Source organism: Somniosus microcephalus, chromosome 18, assembly GCF_052327205.1.
Source record: "Somniosus microcephalus isolate GS21.2 chromosome 18, FLI_Smic_1.0, whole genome shotgun sequence".
In the NCBI taxonomy this organism is placed as follows: Eukaryota; Metazoa; Chordata; class Chondrichthyes; order Squaliformes; family Somniosidae; genus Somniosus; species Somniosus microcephalus.
Genome location: NC_141004.1, coordinates 2,574,002 through 2,595,368, shown reverse-complemented (window position 1 = coordinate 2,595,368; position 21,367 = coordinate 2,574,002). Strand labels below are relative to the sequence as shown.

The window sequence follows — 21,367 nt, the reverse complement described above, 5'->3', positions numbered from 1 at the left end:
GCCATTTCCTCATGCCCCATTATAAATTCTCCCGTCTCTGACTGTAAAGGACCTACATTTACCTTCACCAATCTTTTCCTTTTCACATACCTATAGAAGCTTTTACAATCCGTTTTTATATTTTTCACTAGTTTGTGCTCATATTCCATTTTCCCTTACTTTATCAATTTCTTGGTCCCCCTTTGCTGATTTCTAAAAAGATCTCAATCCTCAATCTGACCGCTTTTTCTGGCAACTTTATAAGCTTCCGCCTTTGATTTAATACTAGCTTTAATTTCTTTTGTTAGCCATGGTTGGATCATTTTTCCTTTTGGGTTTTTATGCCCGAGAGGACTATATGTTTGTTGCAAATTATGCATTATTTCCTTGAATGTTAGCCATTGTATGTCCACCTTCATACCTTTTAGTGTCGTCTCCCAATCTACCATGGGCAACTTGACCCTCATACCATTGTAGTTTCCTCTGTTTAGATTGAAGACCTTAGTTTCAGATTGGACTACATCACACTCAAACTTAATGTAAAATTCAGTCATATTGGCCCAGAAATTCAGGTCGGAGGCTTCCCGCGGCTGCAAGCCTCCGACCTGCACTTACCTAGCGCGCCTGCCGTTGTGTTGTGGGCCCGAGTGGGATTCCGATCCTGGGCCTCCTCCAGCTGCCGGCGCGCAGTGCTTGCATATCCCAGGGGCGCAGTTAGTTCGAAGCGTCCCCTGGGATCACATGGGCCATGGAGAGCCAATCGTAGCAGGGAATCTCTATTCATAGATTTGACAGGAAGACCTGTCAAATCTATGAATAGAGATCGGCCCCAAAACCTAACTAAAACTTCAAATACATTTTTTGAAAAATCACATTTTTAAAATAACTATAAATTACATAAAATAACTATTTTAAACAATAATTTAAATTAATGAAAACATTAATTACAGTTTTTAACGGTACTAAAAATAAACTTACCTTTCTTTAAAGTATTTAAAAATAATAAACCTGTGGAAAAAATGTTTTAGTTTTACTTAATTCAACACTTACCTTGTTAAAAGCAGGCCTTGCGCCTGCTTTTTAAACGCGCAGCTGCTGGAGGCTTATCCGCGCTGAAAAACCTGTAAAAAAATCAGAAGTTCCAGGCGTACGCGCTGCCTCTCTGGCGCACGTGTTCGACCTGTGAACCCCTTCCTTTAAGGGAACGGAAGTTCCGGTTTCCAGCGCATGCGCAGTGCATGCACGGAACCGGCACTTTCGTTGGCCCTACGCGTGAGTACCCAGCGCGTACTCACCCGTGGGGACCCGAATTTCTGGCCCATTATGGTCACTTGTCTCTAAAGGCCCCTTTACCACAAGATTATTGATTAGCCCTTTCTCATTACACAGTACCAGATCCAGAATAGCCTGTTCCATGGTTGGTTCCTCCACATACTGATCCAGGAAACCATCTCGCATGCATTCCAAGAATTCATCCTCCACACCATTAGTGGTAATTTTATTTGCCCAGTCAATATGTTCAGCTCGGAATAGATACAGAATAAAGCACAATCTAAACTTTCCAATGAAACACTCCCAGGGATCTGGTACAGCACGGGTTAGATACAGAGTAAAGCTCCTTCTACACTGTCCCATCAAATATTCCCAGGGCAGATACAGCATGGGTTAGATACAGGGAAAAGCTCCCTCTACACTGTCCCATCAAACACTCCCAGGGCAGGTACAGCACAGGTTTATACAGAGTAAAGCTCCCTCTACACTGTCCCATCAAACACTCCCAGGGCAGTTGGTTAGATACAGAGTAAAGCTCCCTCTAAACATCCCCATCAAACACTCCCAGGGCAGATACAACACGGGTTAGATACAGAGTAAAGCTCCCTCAACACTGTCCCATCAAACACTCCCAGGGCAGGTATAGCACAGGTTAGATATTGAGTAAAGCTCCCTTAACACTGTCCCATCAAACACTCCCAGGACAGGTACAGCACGGGTTAGCTACAGAGTAAAACTCCCTATACACTGCCTCATCAAACACTCCAAGGGCAGGTACAGCACGAGTTTGATACAGAGTAAAGCTGCCTATACGCTGCCCCATCAGACACTCCCGGGGCAGGTACAGCACGGGTTAGATACAGAGTAGAGCTCACTTAACACTGTCCCATCAAACAGTCCCAGAGAAGGTACAGCACGGGTTAGATACAGAGTAAAGCTCTCTCTACACTGCCCCATTAAACACAACCAGGGCAGGTACAGCATGGGTTAGATACAGAGTAAAGCTCCTTCTACACTGTCCGATCAAAAACTCGCAACCCTGGTACAGCACGGGTTAGATACAAAGTAAAGCTCCCGCTACACTGTCACATCAAACACTCCCAGGACAAGTACAGCATGGGTTAGATACAGAGTAAAGCTCCCTCTGCACTGCCCCATCAAACACTCCCAGGGCAGGTACAGCATGGGTTAGATACAGAGTAAAGCTCCCTCCACACTGTCACATCAAAAACTCCCAATGCAGGTACAGCTTGGGTTAGATACAGAGTCAAGCTCCCTCTACACTGTCCCATCAAACACTCGCGGGGCAGGTACAGCACGGATTAGATACAGAGTAAAGCGCTCTCTACAGTGTCCCATCAAACATTCCCAGGGCAGGTACAGCACGGGTTAGATACAGAGTAAAGCTCCCTCTACACTGTCCCATCAAACACTCCCAGGGCAGGTACAGCACGGGTTAGATACAGAGTAAAGCTCCCTCTACACTGTCCCATCAAACATTCCCAGGGCAGGTACAGCATAGGTTAGATACAGGGCAAAGCTCCCTCTACAGTGTCCCATCAAGCACTCCCGGGACAGTTACAGCACGGGTTAGAAACAGAGTAAAGCTCCCTCTACACTGTCCCATCAAACATTCCCAGAGCAGGTACAGCGTGGGTTAGATACAGATTAAAGCTCCCTCAACACTGTCCCATCAAACACTCCCAGGGCAGCTACAGCATGGGTTAGATACAGACTAAAGCTCCATATACACTGCCAAATCAAACACTCCCAGGGCAGGTACAGCATATGTTAGATATAGAGTATAGCTTCTTCTACACTGTCCCATGAAACACTCCCAGAGCAGGTACAGCATGGGTTAGATACAGAGTAAAGCTCCCTCTACACTGTCCCATCAAACTCCCCCAGGGCAGGTACGGCACGGGTTAGATACAGAGTAACGCTCCCTCTACACTGTCCCATCAAAGTTGTGGCTTCAATTCCCACTCCAGGGACTTGAGCACATATATCTAGGCTGGCACTCCAGTGCAGTACTGAGGGAGTGCTGCACTGTTTGAGGTGCCGCCTTTCAGATGAGATCTTAAACGGAGGCCCCGTCTGCTCTCTCAGTTGGATGTAAAAGATCCCATGGCACTATTTCGAAAAAGAGCAGGGGATTTATCCCCAGTGTCCTGGCCAATATTTATCCCTCCACCAGCATAACAGAAAACAGATGATCCGGTCATTATCACATTGCTGTTTGTGGGAGCTTGCTGTGTGGAAATTGACTGCCACGTTTCCTGCATTACAACAGTGACTCCACTTCAAAAGTACTTAATTGGCTGTAAAGTGCTTTGAGGCGTCCAGTGGTCATGAAAGGCGCTATATAAATGCAAGTCTTTCTTTTTAGAGCAGAGATGGTTAAGAGAAGATTCAATAGAGATGAAGGGCTTTGACGGAGTAAATAAGGAGAAACTGTTTCCACTGGCAGAACGGTCGGTAACCGGTGGACACGGATTTAAGGTGATTGTCAAAAGAACCAGAGATGACGGGAGGAGAATTTTTTTTACCCAGCGAGTTGTTGTGATCTGGAACGCGCTGCCTGAAAGGGTGGTGGAAGCAGATTCAATAGTAACTTTCAAAAGGGAGTTGGATAAATACTGGAATGGGAAAAATGTGAAGGGTTATAGGAAAAGAGCGGGGAGTGGAACTAATTGGATCGCTCTGTCAAAGAGCCAGCACAAGCATGATGGGCCGAATGGCCTCCTTCTGTACTATAAGATAGGGCTTTAAACTAATAAGGGGAGGCTTCAGGTAAGGGTAAATTTTTAAGTCTGAAAAGAAAAGTCAAGGCTGTAGAGCAGAGTGGCGATTTGGGTAAAATCAAGCAGGTTGTGTCATGAAGGGCCAGAGTGTTTAATAACAGTAATAGGGCATTAGCGACTAAGGCCACATCAGGGAAAATTAGTAAAAAGTTCAAATTTATGGCACTATATCTGAATGCATGAAGCATTTGTAACAAGATAGATGAATTAATGGCAGAAATAGAGATAAATGGGTTTGATCTAGTAGCCAATACTGAGATGTGGTTGCAGGGTGACCAATATTGGGATCTAAATATTCCAGGGTACGTGACTTTTAGAAAAGATAGGAAAAAAATGGAAAAGGAGGTGGGGTAGCCCTGATAATAAAGGATGATAAGGCAATAGGGAGAAAGGATCTTAGTCCAGAAAATCAGGATGTAGATTCAGTATGGGTGGAGCTACGAAACAACAAAGGGCAGAAAACACAGGGCAGAGCAGTGGCAAATGGCATTTAACCCTGAAAAGAGAGAGGTGAGGCATTTTGGGAGGAGTAACAAGGCAAGGGAATACACAATGAATGGTAGGACCCTAGGAAGGACAGAGGATCAGAGGGACCTTGGTGTGCATGTACATAGATCCCTGAAGGCAGCAGGACAGGTGGATAAGGTGGTTAAAAAGGCATATGGGATACTTGCCTTCATTAGCCGAGGCATAGACTATAAGAGCAGGGGAGGTTATGATGGAGCTGCACAAAACGCTGGTTCAAGAAGGTGGATCACCACCACCTTCTCAGGGCAACTCGGGATGGGCAATAAATGCTGGCCTTCCTAGCGACGCCCACATCCCCAGAACAAAATCATAAAAATATTAATATCACTTGGGCATCATAGCGTAATATCAAGGACTGAATAAGACTCCTTACTTTCAGTTAAACAGTTTTATTATCACATACCAAAGCACATATTGAAAAGGACCCAGCATATTAACAGCTGGCCCACAGTATCTCCGAGTATCTCATGTAAAGATTGTCCCCACTGTACTCCCAATTTCACAGGGAGCTTCGAATGGCATTTAATTCTACAGGGTCACGGGAACGATCTCCACCTAGGCCACACTCTCACTTCCAAAGTACTGAAGCACTTTGTATTCCCGCTGCTGCAGGTGCGTGGGATCGGGGGATGGGACGTCTCACTCGCCCAAAGTCTGACACAGTCTGCCTTTTCTGGATAATGAAGAATAATGAGTAGAAGAGCAACCAATCGTGCGATTTTGATTGAACTCCACAAATACCGAGTCTCGACAGACGTGCAGCAGGTGAGTTGCTCACAGGAGGTGAAGGAAAGCCCAGTGCTGAGGATTAGTGGCTAACTCTCTGCAAATCACAAGAGCTCAGGCAAGGGGTTCAGAGGACACCCTGACACAGAGGGTCCTCATTTTAATGAGATGAATCCTGACATTGAATTAAACACAAATGTGGAAATGGCTGAAAGAGAAAGATAGGGTAAGGTTACAGGACGGCGCCCCTCCCAATTAACCTGGAATCTCTCTCCCAGTCACGGACGAACCTGCAGTGTATTTCCAGCATTTTCTGTTTAACTTTCAGCTTCACGAAATTTTGCTGTCACTGAAGTTGCTCCCCTTTGATTGACATCAGCAGTGACGTATTGAGATGCTTTAAACACAAGTTGCGCTGCTCTGTGACAATGTTTAACACACTGGCTTGCCGGACTGTTCTCGTTAAAGAGGGCACCTTTTCAGGTTAATGGACTGCCAACCAGTGATTGGGCTCCTTCCGAGAGAGAAGATTGTATTTTGAAAAATGTAATTTTTCAGTTGTATTCCTGTACTCGCACCTCAGCTCCCGTCATTCCACCCCAACTTCCTACTTTCAAAACTTCTTCAAAACCCTCCTCCTTCATTGTGTTTATGCTTCTCATTCCACCCTCTCCACCCCTTCCCTATCCTCATCCCACCCTCTTCCCTATCCGCATCCCACCCTCTCCCCATCCCAATCCCACCCTCTCCCCTATCCCCATCCTTATCCCACCCTCTCCCCTATCCCCATCCCACCCTCTCCCCTATCCCCATCCCGCCCTCTCCCCTATCCCCATCCCGCCCTCTCCCCTATCCCCATCCCACCCTCTCCCCTATCCCCATCCCACCCTCTCCCCTATCCCCATCCCGTCACCCCCCCGTCACACCCCGCCCGTCACACCCCGCCCGTCACACCCCGTCACCCCCCGTCACACCCCCGTCACCCCCCGTCACATCCCGTCACCCCCCGTCACATCCCGTCACCCCCGTCACACCCCGCCCGTCACACCCCGCCCGTCACACCCCGTCACACCCCCGTCACCCCCCGTCACATCCCGTCACATCCCGTCACCCCCCGTCACCCCCCGTCACATCCCGTCACCCCCCCGTCACCCCCCGTCACCCCCCCGTCAACCCCCCGTCACATCCCGTCACCCCCCCGTCACCCCCCGTCACCCCCCCGTCACATCCCGTCACCCCCCCGTCACCCCCCGTCACCCCCCCGTCACCCCCATCACACCCCCGTCACCTCCCGTCACCCCCCCGTCACATCCCGTCACCCCCCCGTCACCCCCCCGTCACATCCCGTCACCCCCCCGTCACATCCCGTCACCCCCCCGTCACCCCCCCGTCACCCCCCGTCACACCCCCGTCACCCCCCCGTCACCCCCCGTCACACACCCGTCACCCCCCGTCACCCCCCCGTCACACCCCGTCACCCCCCCGTCACCCCCCCGTCACCCCCTGTCACACCCCCGTCAACCCCCGTCACCCCCCCGTCACACCCCCGTCACCCCCCCGTCAACCCCCGTCACCCCCCCGTCACTCCCCCGTCACATCCCCGTCACACCCCCCGTCACCCCCGTCACCCCCCCGTCACCCCCCGTCACATCCCCGTCACATCCCCGTCACCCCCCGTCACCCCCCGTCACATCCCCGTCACATCCCCGTCACATCCCCGTCACCCCCCGTCACATCCCCGTCACCCCCGTCACATCCCCGTCACACCCGTCACACCCTTGTCACACCCGTCACATCCCCGTCACACCCCACCCATCACACCCCATCACACCCTCATCACACCCCGCCCATCACACCCCACCCGTCACACCCCGCCCATCACACCCCCGTCACACCCCGCCCGTCACACCCCGCCCGTCACACCCTCGTCACACCCCGTCACACCCCGCCTGTCACACCCCGCCCATCACACCCCCGTCACACCCTGCCCGTCACACCCCGCCCGTCACACCCCCGTCACACCCCGCCCATCACACCCCCCGTCACACAAATTGAATTTGGAATTGGGAGAACTGGAAGAGGGCTTTGCGCAGTGACTGGGGGACTGGTGCCTAATAGCCACCTGGGTCTAATCCTACAGAGTGACATCTCTGACTGGGAGCCTCAGCCTGAAACTGGATTCAGAATTTCAAGCACACACTGATTCCGATATTTTGACTAACATGGACTTTTAAAATGATCCCGGGTGTCATTCAGGGAACAAAACTGATATTAAATTAGCGAGTGAAGTGTTTGCTGAATTGCTGCTGGACTGAATTTTCTGTGTGTTTGAATCAAAGGAAAAACCCAAAGCAAGGCTTCCTGCGACAATATAGATAGTGTTTTGTTTTATTTTGTGTAGAAATAGAAGAAAGACCTCTGTGAATTAATTACAGGGATACGGAAAAGCTGGAGTTAGTCCTGAGCATCTGCTAAAGGAACATGGGAGAGGTGAGGGAGGTGAAGAGCTGGGGTCGGAAGGCGAGGCAATACGTCGACCCACCGGATGGAGGCTGGGGCTGGATGATTGTAGCCCATTTCTTTCTGGTAAGGAAATGAGTTTCAGCCACTCGGCTATTTCTCTTTTGGAGGCAGAGTTTCATTTTAATCCTGTTTTAGTTAACGAGATATTGTGGGCACAGGAAATGCCTCATCAGAACTCCCTGTCATGAGGCAGAGAAGGTGCATAATTTTGCGTTCTGTCCTATTGCCACCTCTGGGAGCTAGCTGCAAATCCACTGAGGACCAGTGGATTGTGAATCTCCTCTTGCTATTGGCTGGTCCAATAGGAAATGGGTTTAGGCAGTTTCACCTCAATACCTCATTGACATTGGTGCTAAATTGGTAATCTTGTTGAGAGTGGTCACAAGGAAGGCTGGTGTGGGAATCAGATTCCTTCACTGTCCCAAATTTAACTTGATATATCTCGGACCATAAATAAGGGCTATGTACAATAACAAGGAAGGCTTGAGCGATGGAATCAGCAGCATCATTGCATCGTCTACATACCCTTGGACACGTCAATAGCCAACAACTGCTACCGCACATGATCCAGAGAACCATTGTCTAGACACAACAAGAGAACTGCTGAAAAACTGGAGAACAAATATGGCTTTCCGGAAAGTTCCAATAGCTCTCTGCCATCTCAAGGGGACCTCCTAGTGATGCAGAATAATGAGCTGAAATATTTATAAGCCAAACACCCCCATTTACTTTGCAGTCACCAATGACAGCTGCCCATGAGTTGGTGCCCTCGAAGGCATTGTGCACCATAGAAACATAGAAGATAGGAGCAGGAGTAGGCCATTCGGCCCCTCGAGTCTGTTCCGCCATTTAATGAGATCATGGCTGATCATCCAGATTCAGTACCCAGTCCCTGCTTTCTCCCCATATCCCTTGATCCCTTTAGCCTTAAGAAATATATCTAACCATTCAAAGAGGAGATAATGTTGGTCTGCCTCACAATCCTGGTGATGTGGAAACCACCTATTTTAGACTGCCACGGAGGTTTTTTAGTAGAGGGAACAACAAAATGGCGCATATGCAATTGTTTATCGAGTCGCAATGTGGGAATTTACTTGGGGCCAATGTCGTTTCATCAGTGGCCGGGGAAAGTATGTGTAAGCCCAGCAAATACAAAACAACAACAGCAGGCCAGGCAGCATCTGTGGAGAGAGAAGCACTGAAACCGAAGGCAGGCTGCCAGCACCAGCAGTTCACTAAATGCAGCTTCACCGGAGCGGCAGGAGGAGCTGGAGCAAACTGCAAGTGCCCCAGAAGGAAGGAATGATGTTTCAGAAAGCACAACAGATTTCATCAGATTTCCACACTCCCAAAATCCACTGGTAATCACAGGCCACAATAACCATGGTGATCGAGGCAGATCAGTGAAAACTGAGCAGCTGCTTATCATTAGCTTAAAAAGGGAGCTGGCAGTGTGGTCAACCACCATCTCCGAGATTATAAGAGGAACCACAACGGTCAGCATTGATCACCAAGAGAAAATCACCCACCGTTCCTCCTGCCCCACCACCGACAGGTACTGACCTATACCGTTCTCCCCATCCAATCAATCTCCACATGATATCAAGAAACGGCTGAGCGCACTGGATACAGCAAAGGCTGTGGGCCCTGACAACATTCCAGCTGTCGTGCTGAAGACTTGTGCTCCAGAACTAGCCGCGCCTCTAGCCAAGCTGTTCCAGTACAGCTACAACACTGGCATCTATCCGACAATGTGGAAAACTGCCCAGGTATGTCCTGTCCACAAAAAGCAGGACAAATCCAATCCGGCCAATTACCGCCCCATCAGTCTGCTCTCAACCATCAGCAAAATGCCGGAAGGTGTTGTTGACAGTGCTATCAAGTGGCACCTACTCACCAATAACCTGCTCACTGAAGCCCAGTTTGGGCTCCGCCAGGACCACTCGGCTCCCGACCTCATTACAACTTTGGTCCAAACATGGACAAAAGCAGAATTCCGGAGGTGAGGTGAGAGTGACTGCCCTTGACACCAAGGCAGCATTTGACCGAGTCTGGCATCAAGGAGCCCGAGTAAAACTGGTCAATGGGAATCAGGGGGAAAACTCTCCACTGGCTGGAGTCATACCTAGCACAAAGGAAGATAGTTGTGGTTGTTCGACGTCAATCATCTCAGCCCTGGGCCATCGCTGCAGGAGTTCCTCAGGGCAGTGTCCGAGGCCCAACCATCTTCAGCTGCTTCATCAATGACTTTCCCTCCATCATAATGTCAGAAGTGGGGATGTTCGCTCATGATTGCACAGCGTTCAGTTCCATTCGCAACTCCTTAGATAATGAAGCAGTCCATGCCCGCATGCAGCAAGACCTGGACAACATTCAGGCTTGGGCTGCTAAGTGACAAGTAACATTCGCACCACACAGGTGCCAGGCAATGATTATCTCCAACAAGAGAAAGTCTAACCATTGCCCCTTGACATTCAACGGCATTACCATCGCCGAATCCCTCACCATCGACATCCTGGGGGGTCACCATTGACCAGAAACTTAACAGGACCAGCCACATAAATACTATGGCTAAAAGAGCAGGTCAGAGGCTGGGTATTCTGTGGCGAGTGTCTCACCTCCTGACTCCCCAAAGCCTTTCCACCATCTGCAAGGCGCAAGTCAGGAGTGTGATGGAATACTCTCCGCTTGCCTGGATGAGCTCCAACAACACTCAAGAAGCTCAACACCATCCAGGACAAAGAAGCCCGCTTGATTGGCACCCCATCCACCACCTTAAATATTCACTCCCTCCACCACTGGTGCACACTGGCTGCAGTGTGTACCATCTACAAGATATACTACAGCAACTTGCCAAGGCTACGTTGACTGCACCTCCCAAACCCACGACCTCTACCACCTAGAAGAACATAAGAACATAAGAAATAGGAGCAGGAGTAGGCCACTTGGTCCTTCGAGCCTGCTCCGCCATTCAATAAGATCATGGCTGATCTTCTACCTCATCTCCACTTTCCTGCACTATCCCCATATCCCTTGATTCCCTTAATATTCAAAAATCTATCGATCTCTGTCTTGAATATACTCAACGACTGAGCCTCCACAGCCCTCTGGGGTAGAGAATTCCAAAGATTCACCACCCTCTGAGTGAAGAAATTTCTCCTCACCTCAGTCCTAAATGGCCAACCCCTTATTCTGAGACTGACCCCTTGTTCTAGGCTCCCCAGCCAGGGGAAAACATCCTCCCTGCATCTAAGCTGTCAAGTCCTGTAAGAATTTTGTATGTTTCAATGAGAGCCCCGCTCATTCTTCTAAACTCTAGAGAATATAGGCCTAGTCTACTCAATCTCTCCTCATAGGACAATCCCCCCATCCCAGGAACCAGTCTGGTGAACCTTCGTTGCACTCCCTCTATGGCAAGTATATCCTTCCTTAGGTAAGGAGACCAAAACTGTCCACAATACTCCAGGTGTGGTCTCACCAGGACCCTATATAATTGCAGTAAGACATCTTTACTCTTATACTCAAATCCTCTTGTAATAAAGGCCAACATACCATTTGCTTTCCTAATTGCTTGCTGTACCTGCATGTTAACTTTCAGTGATTCGTGTACAAGGACACCCAGGTCCCTCTGAACACCAACATTTCCCAACCTCTCACCATTTAAAAAATACTCTGATTTTCCTACCAAAGTGGATAACTTCACATTTCTCCACATTATATTCCATTTACCATGTTCTTGCCCACTCACTTAGCCTGTCTATATCCCCTTGAAGCCTCCTTGCATCCGCCTCACAACTTACATTCCCACCCAGCTTTTATCATCAGCAAACTTGGATACATTACATTTGGTCCCCTCATCCAAATCATTGATGTAGATTGTGAATAGCTGAGTCCCAAGCACTGATCCTTGTGGTACCCCACTAGTTACAGCCTGCCAACCTGAAAATGACCCATTTATTCCTACTCTCTGTTTTCTGTCCATTAACCAATCCTCAATCTATGCTAGTTTATTACCCCCAATCCCATGAGCCCTAATTTTGTTTAATAACCTCTTGTGTGGCACCTTATCGAATGCCTTCTGAAAATCCAAATACACCACATCCACTGGTTCCCCCTCATCTATTCTGCTGGTTATAACCTCAAAAAACTCTAACATATATGTTAAACACAATTTCCCTTTCATAAATCCGTGTTGACTCTGCCCAATCCTATTATTATTTTCTAAGTGCCCTGTTACCATGTCCTTAATAATAGATTCTAGCATTTTCCCTACTACTGGTGTCAGGCTAACTGGTCTGTAGTTCCCTGTTTCCTCTCTCCAGAAGGCCAAGGGCAGCATAGGAACACCAACACCTGCAAGTTCCCCTCCCAGTCACACACCATCCTGACTTGGAAATATATCGCCGATCCTTCATCGTCGCTGGGTCAAAATCCTGGAACTCCCTCCCTAACAGCACTGTGGGAGCACCTTCACCACACGGACTGCAGCGGTTCAAGAAGGTGGCTCACCACCACCTTCTCAAGGGCAACTAGGGATGGGCAATAAATGCTGGCTTTGCCAGCGACTCCCACATCCCATAAACGAATAAATAATTTTAAAAGGCTACTGACCTATACCACGCTCTCTGTCCCATCTGTGGCAGGTACTGACATAATCTACCTAATGAGAAAATCTCTACAAGAACATAAGAACATAAGAAATCGGAGCAGGAGTCGGCCATTTGGCCCCTCGAGCCTGCTCCGCCATTCAATAAGATCATGGTTTATCTGCTACCTCAATTCAACCTTCGTGCCCGATCCTCCTATCCCTCGATTCCCTTAGTGTCCATCGATCTCTGTCTTGAATATACTCAACGACTGAGCCTCCACAGCCCTCTGGGGTAGAGAATTCCAAAGATTCACCACCCTCTGAGTGAAGAAATTTCTCCTCATCTCGGTCCTAAATGGCCGACCCCTTATTCTGAGACTGTGACCCCTGGTTCTAGATTCCCCAGCCAGGGGAAACATCCTCCCAGCATCTACCCTGTCAAGCCCTGTAAGAATTTTATACGTTTCAATGATATCACCTCTCATTCTTCTTAACTCTAGGGAATATCGGCCCAATCTACTCAATCTCTCCTCATAGGACAATCCCCCCATCCCAGGAATCAGTCTGGTGAATATTCATTGCACTCCCGCTAAGACCAAAACTGTACACAGGATATATCCGCCATGGGTCATACACATATTTGATTTTCCATCCATATTGGGAGCAGAAATTCATAAAATCTACAAATATAGTGAGAGAGCTATCATTTTCATTTTCATCTTTGTTTTATGAGATGAAGGTAAAAGTTAATAAAGTTCAGGTTTTCAATTAATTTCATTAGCAGCAGGACAAACGTTAAAGGTCGAGCCTTGATTTCAGCTCCAATTTAGCCCCTGTTGTTACAAAATTGACTGAAGAGGCCTTCAAATTGCAGGAGCTTTCCTGCACAATCCCCAAATATCACGTACTTAACTCTTTAATGTACCATTGTGCCTCAGTTGATAGCATACACACCACTGTGAATCAAAAGACCTTTGGATTTGATTGCCAGATGGAGACTGAAGCATTCCATTGCAGTGCTGAGGGGTTGGGATGGATATTAAAGATTCCCTTGGCATTATTTGAGGAAGAGCATGACATGCTCCGGGTGGCCTGGACAATAAACCTCCCTCACCCAACAACATGAAGAACAGATTGGCTGCTGATTTATCCACTTGCTCTTTATGGGACACCACTGCTGCCTGAACAGTCACTGCACGCCAGAAACAAATTCATGCTGTCAACTGCTTTGCGATGTGCCGACAACATAACAACTAATCCCACTTATAAAAAACCTTTTAACACAATAAATGTCCCAAAGGCTTCACAGAGGCGAAAATAATTGGACACCAAGCAATGGTTAGGAGAACACTTCAGAATGTGGAGTCAAGGTGGCAGAAGGCAGACAGGGGCGGAGGAATCAGATATTCAAGGGGCACAGGCAGACTCCAGGGCGACAGGCTGCTGTGGGGGGAGGGGTGGGCAAGGTGCCACAGAGGGAGTTGTAAATGATTACAGGGCCCTTGGAACTGATGCACTGAGGGATGGGCCACAGTGTATGTGCAAGAATTGTATGACACAAAATGTTCACGCTGAGAGTTGTGCATATCTTTTAACTAGTGAATTATCTGTGGTAACACTTGTAGTTAGTGAATGCTTCACTACACCCTGCTCACACCTGTCTGTACCTCACTGTTACTCCTTACACCCTGCTCACACCTGTCTGTACCTCACTGTTACTCCTTACACCCTGCTCACACCTGTCTGTACCTCACTGTTACTCCTTATACCTTGCTCACACCTGTCTGTACCTCACTGTTACTCCTTACACCCTGCTCACACCTGTCTGTACCTCACTGTTACTCCTTACACCCTGCTCACACCTGTCTGTACCTCACTGATACTCCTTACACCCTGCTCACACCTGTCTGTACCTCACTGTTACTCCTTACACCTTGCTCACACCTGTCTGTACCTGTTACTCCTTACACCTTGCTCACACCTGTCTGTACCTCATTGTTACTCCTTACACCTTGCTCACACCTGTCTGTACCTGTTACTCCTTACACCCTGCTCACACCTGTCTGTACCTGTTACTTCTTACACCCTGCTCACACCTGTCTGTCCCTGTTACTCCTTACACCTTGCTCACACCTGTCTGTACCTCACTGTTACTCCTTACACCTTGCTCACACCTGTCTGTACCTCACTGTTACTCCTTACACCCTGCTCGCACCTGTCTGTACCTGTTACTCCTTACACCCTGCTCACACCTGTCTGTACCTCACTGTTACTCCTTACACCCTGCTCACACCTGTCTGTACCTCACTGTTACTCCTTACACCCTGCTCACACCTGTCTGTACCTCACTGTTACTCCTTACACCCTGCTCACACCTGTCTATACCTCACTGTTACTCCTTACACCCTGCTCACACCTGTCTGTACCTCACTGTTACTCCTTACACCCTGCTCACACCTGTCTGTACCTCACTGTTACTCCTTACACCCTGCTCACACCTGTCTGTACCTCACTGTTACTCCTTACACCCTGCTCACACCTGTCTGTACCTCACTGTTACTCCTTACACACGTTGCTCAAGTTACTGCGCAAAATATTTCGAGCTGAAGGGTGCAGCAAACGTCTAACTGATGATGACGTCGTGAGATGCCCCATTCCAGCAAGCCCTGGCCATTGTACTAACTGAGCGCTGGCAATACTCAGCATGGTAACAGGATGGACTGAACGTGTTTCTAATTAAAAGAAAAAGTGGAGAGATATTTTACACAGGAGGAGCAGAGCGGCAACACAAATTAATGTGCTGGAGCTGTCTGGGCACTAAAGACCACCAGGTATTGATTAAAATGACATGGTCTCCATGGAAACGTATTTGGCAAGTCCAGCATTGCTTGGGGAAATCCAGGCGGCCACTGTGTGTTGTTTCTGAAGTGGCGTTGTGCCTCCACAGAACTTGTGTAGCTGTGTCCTGTGCTTTGCAAACAAAGGATCTTCATGTTTGTTGGGATTTTATTACAGAGTTGCAAGTTCCTCTGGAGCGTGAAACTGTTCCACCAGCACTCTATGCTCACAGAAACATCTGGGATTTTAAAAAATTAATTCATGAGATGTGGGCGTCGCTGGCAAGGCCAGCATTTATTGCCCATCCCTAGTTGCCCTTGAGAAGGTGGTGGTGAGCCACCTTCTTGAACCGCTGCAGTCCGTGTGGTGAAGGTGCTCCCACAGTGCTGTTAGGGAGGGAGTTCCAGGATTTTGACCCAGCGACGATGAAGGATCGGCGATATATTTCCAAGTCAGGATGGTGCGTGACTTGGAGGGGAACTTGGAGGTGGTGGTGTTCCCGTGCACCTGCTGTCCTTGTCCTTCTAGGTGGAAGAGGTCGCGGGTTTGGGAGGTGCTGTCGAAGAAGTCTTGGCGAGTTGCTGCAGTGCATCTTGTAGATGGTACACACTGCAGCCACAGTGTGCCAATGGTGGAGGGTGTGAATGTTTAAGGTGGTGGATGGGGTGCCAATCAAACGGGCTGCTTTGTCCTGGATGGTGTCGAGTTTCTTAAGTGTTGTTGGAGCTGCACTCATCCAGGCAAGTGGAGAGTATTCCATCACACTCCTTACTTGTGCCTTGTAGATGGTGGAAAGGCTTTGTGGAGTCAAGAGATGAGACACTCGCCACAGAATACCCAGCCTCTGACCTGTTCTTGTAGCCACAGTATTTATGTGGCTGGTCCAGTTAAGTTTCTGGTCAATGGTGACCCCCCAGGATGTTGATGGTGGGGGATTCGGCGATGGTAATCCCGTTGAATGTCAAGGGGAGGTCACTAGACTCTCGCTTGTTGGAGATGGTCATTGCCTGGCACTTGTGTGGCGTGAATGTTATCTGCATGCGGGCACGGACTGCTTCATTATCTGAGGAATTGCAAATGGAACTGAACACTGCAATCATTAGCCAACATCCCCACTTCTGACCCTATGATGGAGGGAAGGTCATTGATGAAGCAGCTGAAAATGGTTGGGCCTAGGACACTGTCCTGAGGATGCAATGTCCTAAGGCTGAGATGATTGGCCTCCAATAACCACGACCATCTTCCTTTGTGCTAGGTATGACTCCAGCCAGTGGAGAGTTTCCCCTCCCCCGATTCCCATTGACTTCAGTTTCACTCGGGCTCCTTGATGCCACACTCGGTCAAATGCTGCCTTGATGTCAAGGGCAGTCACTCTCATCTCGCCTCCGTCTAAAGTGATGGTGGACATGGACCTAAACATGGGCAGGCTAACCACAGGAAAAAGGTCAGCAAAAGGTCATATAGGGAGTCTGGTGGAAAAAAAAGGTTGCATTTCCCATCATTGGACACTGGGAATGAGGTGTAATCCTGGTATTGCGTATTACTAATATCTCCGTAACATCGCCGGACTCCGCCCTTACCTCAGCTCATCTGCTGCAGAAACCCTCATCCATGCTTTCGTTACCTCCAACACACTCCGGGCCGGCCTCCTAACTTCCACCCTCCATAATCTTCAGCTCATCCAAAATTCTGCTGCCCGTAACCTCATTCGCACCAAGTCCCGTTCGTCCATACCCCTGTGCTCGCTGACCTACATTGGCTCCTGGTCACGCAACACCTTAATTTTAAAATTCTCATCCTTGACTTTGTGGTAAACCACTGTTAACCTGTACATGCCTGTGTGGTAAACCACTGTTAACCCTGTACAAGTCCAGGCATGTCTCAGCCCCTGGCTCCACCCCTAAGCCCGGGTATAAAGGTGACTCACCACCCTTCCCCCGGGAGCTCTTAGGATGGATTCACTAGCAGAGGCATGCTCTAGTTCTTAGTCAATAAAAGCCTACTTCATATAAGTCCATTTCGTAGTCTTTGGTATTGTTGATAGCGCATCAGACTTCAAATTCCTCCATGGCCGCACCCCTCCCCTATCTCTGTAACCTCCTCGAACCCTACAAGCCTCAGAGATCTCTGCGCTCCACCAATTCTGGCTTCTTGCGAATCCCCGATTTCCATCGCTCCACCATTGGTGGCCGTGCCTTCTGTTGCCTGGACCCTAAACTCTGGAATTCCCTCCCTAAACCTCTCTGCCTCTCTCTCCTTCTTTAAGATGCTCTGTAAAACCTACCTCTTTGACCAAGTTTTTGGTCACCTGTCCTAGTATATCTTTTTTGTGGCTTGGTCTTAATTTTTTTGATTACGCTCCTGTGAAGCATCTTGGGACGTTTTACTGTGTTAAAGGCGCTATATAAATACAAACTAGCTGGGGAGCCCCGCGTTGCGAGGGCAATTTTGGGGCGCTTGGTCTCCCTGCCCCTGTGTGTCCCCCCTCTCCCTGTCATGTCCTCTCCCTGTCCTATCCCTCCCTCCCCTCCTCTCACTCCCTCCCCTCCCCTCCCCTGTCTCCCTCCTCCCTCCCCTCCCCTCGCCCACCCCCACCCCTCCCCTACTCCCCCACTCCCCTCTGCCCTGTCATGTCCTCTCCCTGTCCTATCCCTCCCTCCCCTCCCCTCCTCTCCCTCCCCTCCCCTCCTCTCCCTCCCCTCCCCTCCTCTCCCTCCCTCCCCGCCCCTGTCTCCCTCCCTCCCTCCCCTCCCCTCGCCCACCCCCACCCCTCCCCTACTCCCCCGCTCCCCTCTGTCCCTCTCTCCGGCCCCTCCCCCTGCCTAGCGCCTGAGGTCCGGTGCCGTTGCGATAGCGGGAATGCTGAGCGGCGGCCGGCGCCGGGAGCGGGCTCTCGCGGGCGGCGCGTGCGCGGTCAGTGCGGGCGGCGCATGCGCGGTCAGTGCGGGCGGCGCATGCGCGGTCAGTGCGGGCGGCGCGAGGCGGCCTGGCGGCCGTTAGCGAGCGGGAAACTTCGGGCGGCCCGCCCGCGCTATGGCCCCGACACCGTGAAACCTGAGAGGGGGAAGTAGAGAGAGACAGGGAAGAGGAGAAGGAGAGAGAGGGAAGAGGAGAGAGGGAAGAGGAGAAGGAGAGAGAGGGAAGAGGAGAAGGAGAGAGAGAGAGGGAAGAAAGAGAGAGAGAGAGAGAAATTTTTTGAGCTTCAGGCCCCGAGTCCCCCCTGCGCGAGGGTGAGGAGGAGGGGGGGGGTTGCTAAACACAATATAAAACTCAAATAAATTGTTAATTAATTCCCTAACACATAATTCAAATATTTACCTTAGTTCCCTAACACACTGAAAGTGTGGGGAAAAAATTGTGAAAAATCAAGATGGCGGCCACTCACCTCGGTTCAGAAGGATAAGGCCCGCCCACACACGCACCGATTGGTCGACCGGTCAGGTCACCGAAGCGTAGGATTGGTCAATCGTCGAGTCACTCGACACTCAACTGTAGGAAGGAACCCGCCGTCCGATTGGTCGACCTCGACGTCACACGGTCGCTAATGAGATGCTAATGAGCGGAAGGCTGAACGTTTTTCGGATACCGCAGGTGCGGTTTTTGTCCGGCCGAAACGTAAATATGCCTATGACCGGTCCGGAATCGCAAGCTTTCTTTTGAGGTGACGCGCGCATCGGTACGCTCTGTAACTTTCAAATGTATAGAGAACGGACAGACAGACAACGGGACAGACAGACAGAAGAGCCGCTTTATATATATAGATTGTAGCCACATGTGGCTAATTGTGAATCCAGATTTGGCTAATTGTGAATCCAGATTTTGCAAATTGCATTTCTGATTAATGAATAATAAATATGTGATAGACACTGTCGTTGGTCATGTGATCTCAATACCCATTCACACGGCGTGTGAACTTTAACCTTTTTGTGTGTTTGTTGGTGAAAGGGTAAAACCAAAATCAGAGTGCGCGAGTGTCTTTGATCGCTGCAAGTGCTTTAGTCCCTTGGTTACTGATCGATGGAGATGTTTGTTAAGTAAATACCCACGTTTGACATACATTTACCTGGATTGTGTGTACGGTGTTTTCTACTAAAATTAGTGCATGGGCTAAACCAGTGACACCATACATCACCTGGGCTGGTCAATGATTCCTATTGGGTGTTTTACTATGTTAAAGGTGCTATATAAATGCAAGATGTTATTCTTCTTGGACAACACCAGTTTAAGATCCTATGGCAATCTGACCTGCAAACGAAGGCAACTCTATTCTGCTTGAATTTCGCAGGTGGGAGGTTTAGAAAAGGCTTTTCCTCATTTGGTGACTGAATCCTAACTGTGTGTTTTTGGTTACTGAATGGTGGAGATGTTTGTTATACTTGAGATATACGAAAATAATGGCAACAATGAACATAAATAAGTGGCCTGCGATTTAAACTTTATATGTTAACAGCAAGGCGCCATAGCAAGCACCCTAGTGTCCTCTGAAGACAATGAAGAACAGAAGGTGTATAATTAACGCTACATTTGCATATCATAGAATCATAGAAATTTATGGCACAGAAGAAGGGCATTCGGCCCATCATGTCTGCGCCAATTGAAAAAGAGCTATCCAGACTAATCCCACTTTCCAGCTCTTGGTCTGTAGCCTTGCAGTTTACGGCAACAATGCATTGAGATTGACAGGTGCTGCAAATCTCCAGGGGTCCAGGTGAGGCTGTCTGCATCAATTGATCAACTCTATCAACTCTACAGCAAACGGACAATGTGAACTAGATATCGGCAATCTTTGTGAAATGGCATTCAACAAGCTGGATCCCTGGCTGCCCGACTACACCCCACAGTGCATTAATACAGATCATTATCCGACCTGCTCCTCCCACGATCAGTGTGCATGACCAAGAACATTCAAATCAAAAGCTTTGAAACTGAGAGGATTGGGAAACACAGTTGGTTACAACAGTGTCCTAAAAAACTCAAGGAACATGGTTTCAAACACAAGTGGGAAGAAAATATTTTCTGTTCCTTCCAAGTAAAAGGGTTTTCTGTGAAATAAAATTGAGGCAGTCTCAGTCTCAATGGGCATTGGTCCCCAGCACCAACCTGCTCATAATTAAAAACTGAGTGATAATCACATCTGGTGTGGGAAATGGAAGATGTCACATGGTGCAGTAAGGGTACACTTGTTATCTAACCCGTGCTGTACCTTCCCTGGGAGTGTTTGATGGGACACTGTAGAGAGCGCTTTACTCTGTATCTAACCCGTGCTGTACCTGCCCCGCGAGTGTTTGATGGGACAGTGTAGAGGGAGCTTTACTCTGTATCTAACCCGTGCTGTACCTTCCCTGGGAGTGTTCGATGGGACAGTGTAGAGGGAGCTTTACTCTGTATCTAACCCATGCTGTACCTGCCCTGGGAGTGTTTGATGGGACAGTGTAGAGGGAGCTTTACTCTGTATCTAACCCATGCTGTACCTGCCCTGGGAGTGTTTGATGGGACACTGTAGAGGGAGCTTTACTCTGTATCTAACCCGTGCTGTACCTTCCCTGGGAGTGTTCGATGGGACAGTGTAGAGGGAGCTTTACTCTGTATCTAACCCGTGCTGTACCTGCCCCGCGAGTGTTTGATGGGACAGTGTAGAGGGAGCTTTACTCTGTATCTAACCCGTGCTGTACCTGCCCTGGGAGTGTTTGATGGGACAGTGTAGAGGGAGCTTTACTCTGTATCTAACCCGTGCTGTACCTGCCCTGGGAGCGTTTGATGGGACAGTGTAGAGGGAGCTTTACTCTGTGTCTAACCCGTGCTGTACCTGCCCTGGGAGTGTTTGAAGGGACAGTGTAGAGAGCGCTTTACTCTGTATCTAACCCGTGCTGTACCTGCCCTGGGAGTGTTTGAAGGGACAGTGTAGAGGGAGCTTTACTCTGTATCTAACCCGTGCTGTACCTGCCCTGGGAGTGTTTGAAGGGACAGTGTAGAGGGAGCTTTACTCTGTATCTAACCCGTGCTGTACCTGCCCTGGGAGTGTTTGATGGGACAGTGTAGAGGGAGCTTTACTCTGTATCTAACCCGTGCTGTACCTGCCCTGGGAGCGTTTGAAGGGACAGTGTAGAGA

General features: G+C 49.1%; 1 protein-coding gene across 1 annotated transcript in view; it reads left to right on the top strand.

The window, feature by feature from the left end:
- Positions 1-21,367, top strand: part of slc16a4 (solute carrier family 16 member 4) — a 187,031-nt gene that overhangs the window by 38,104 nt on the left and 127,560 nt on the right. Inside the window, exons 2-3 of the mRNA XM_086010961.1 lie at positions 5,196-5,348; positions 7,745-7,895. Of these exons, the coding sequence (XP_085867087.1) occupies positions 7,791-7,895 (105 nt within the window). The 5' untranslated portion in view covers positions 5,196-5,348; positions 7,745-7,790. The remainder of the gene's footprint in view (positions 1-5,195; positions 5,349-7,744; positions 7,896-21,367) is intronic.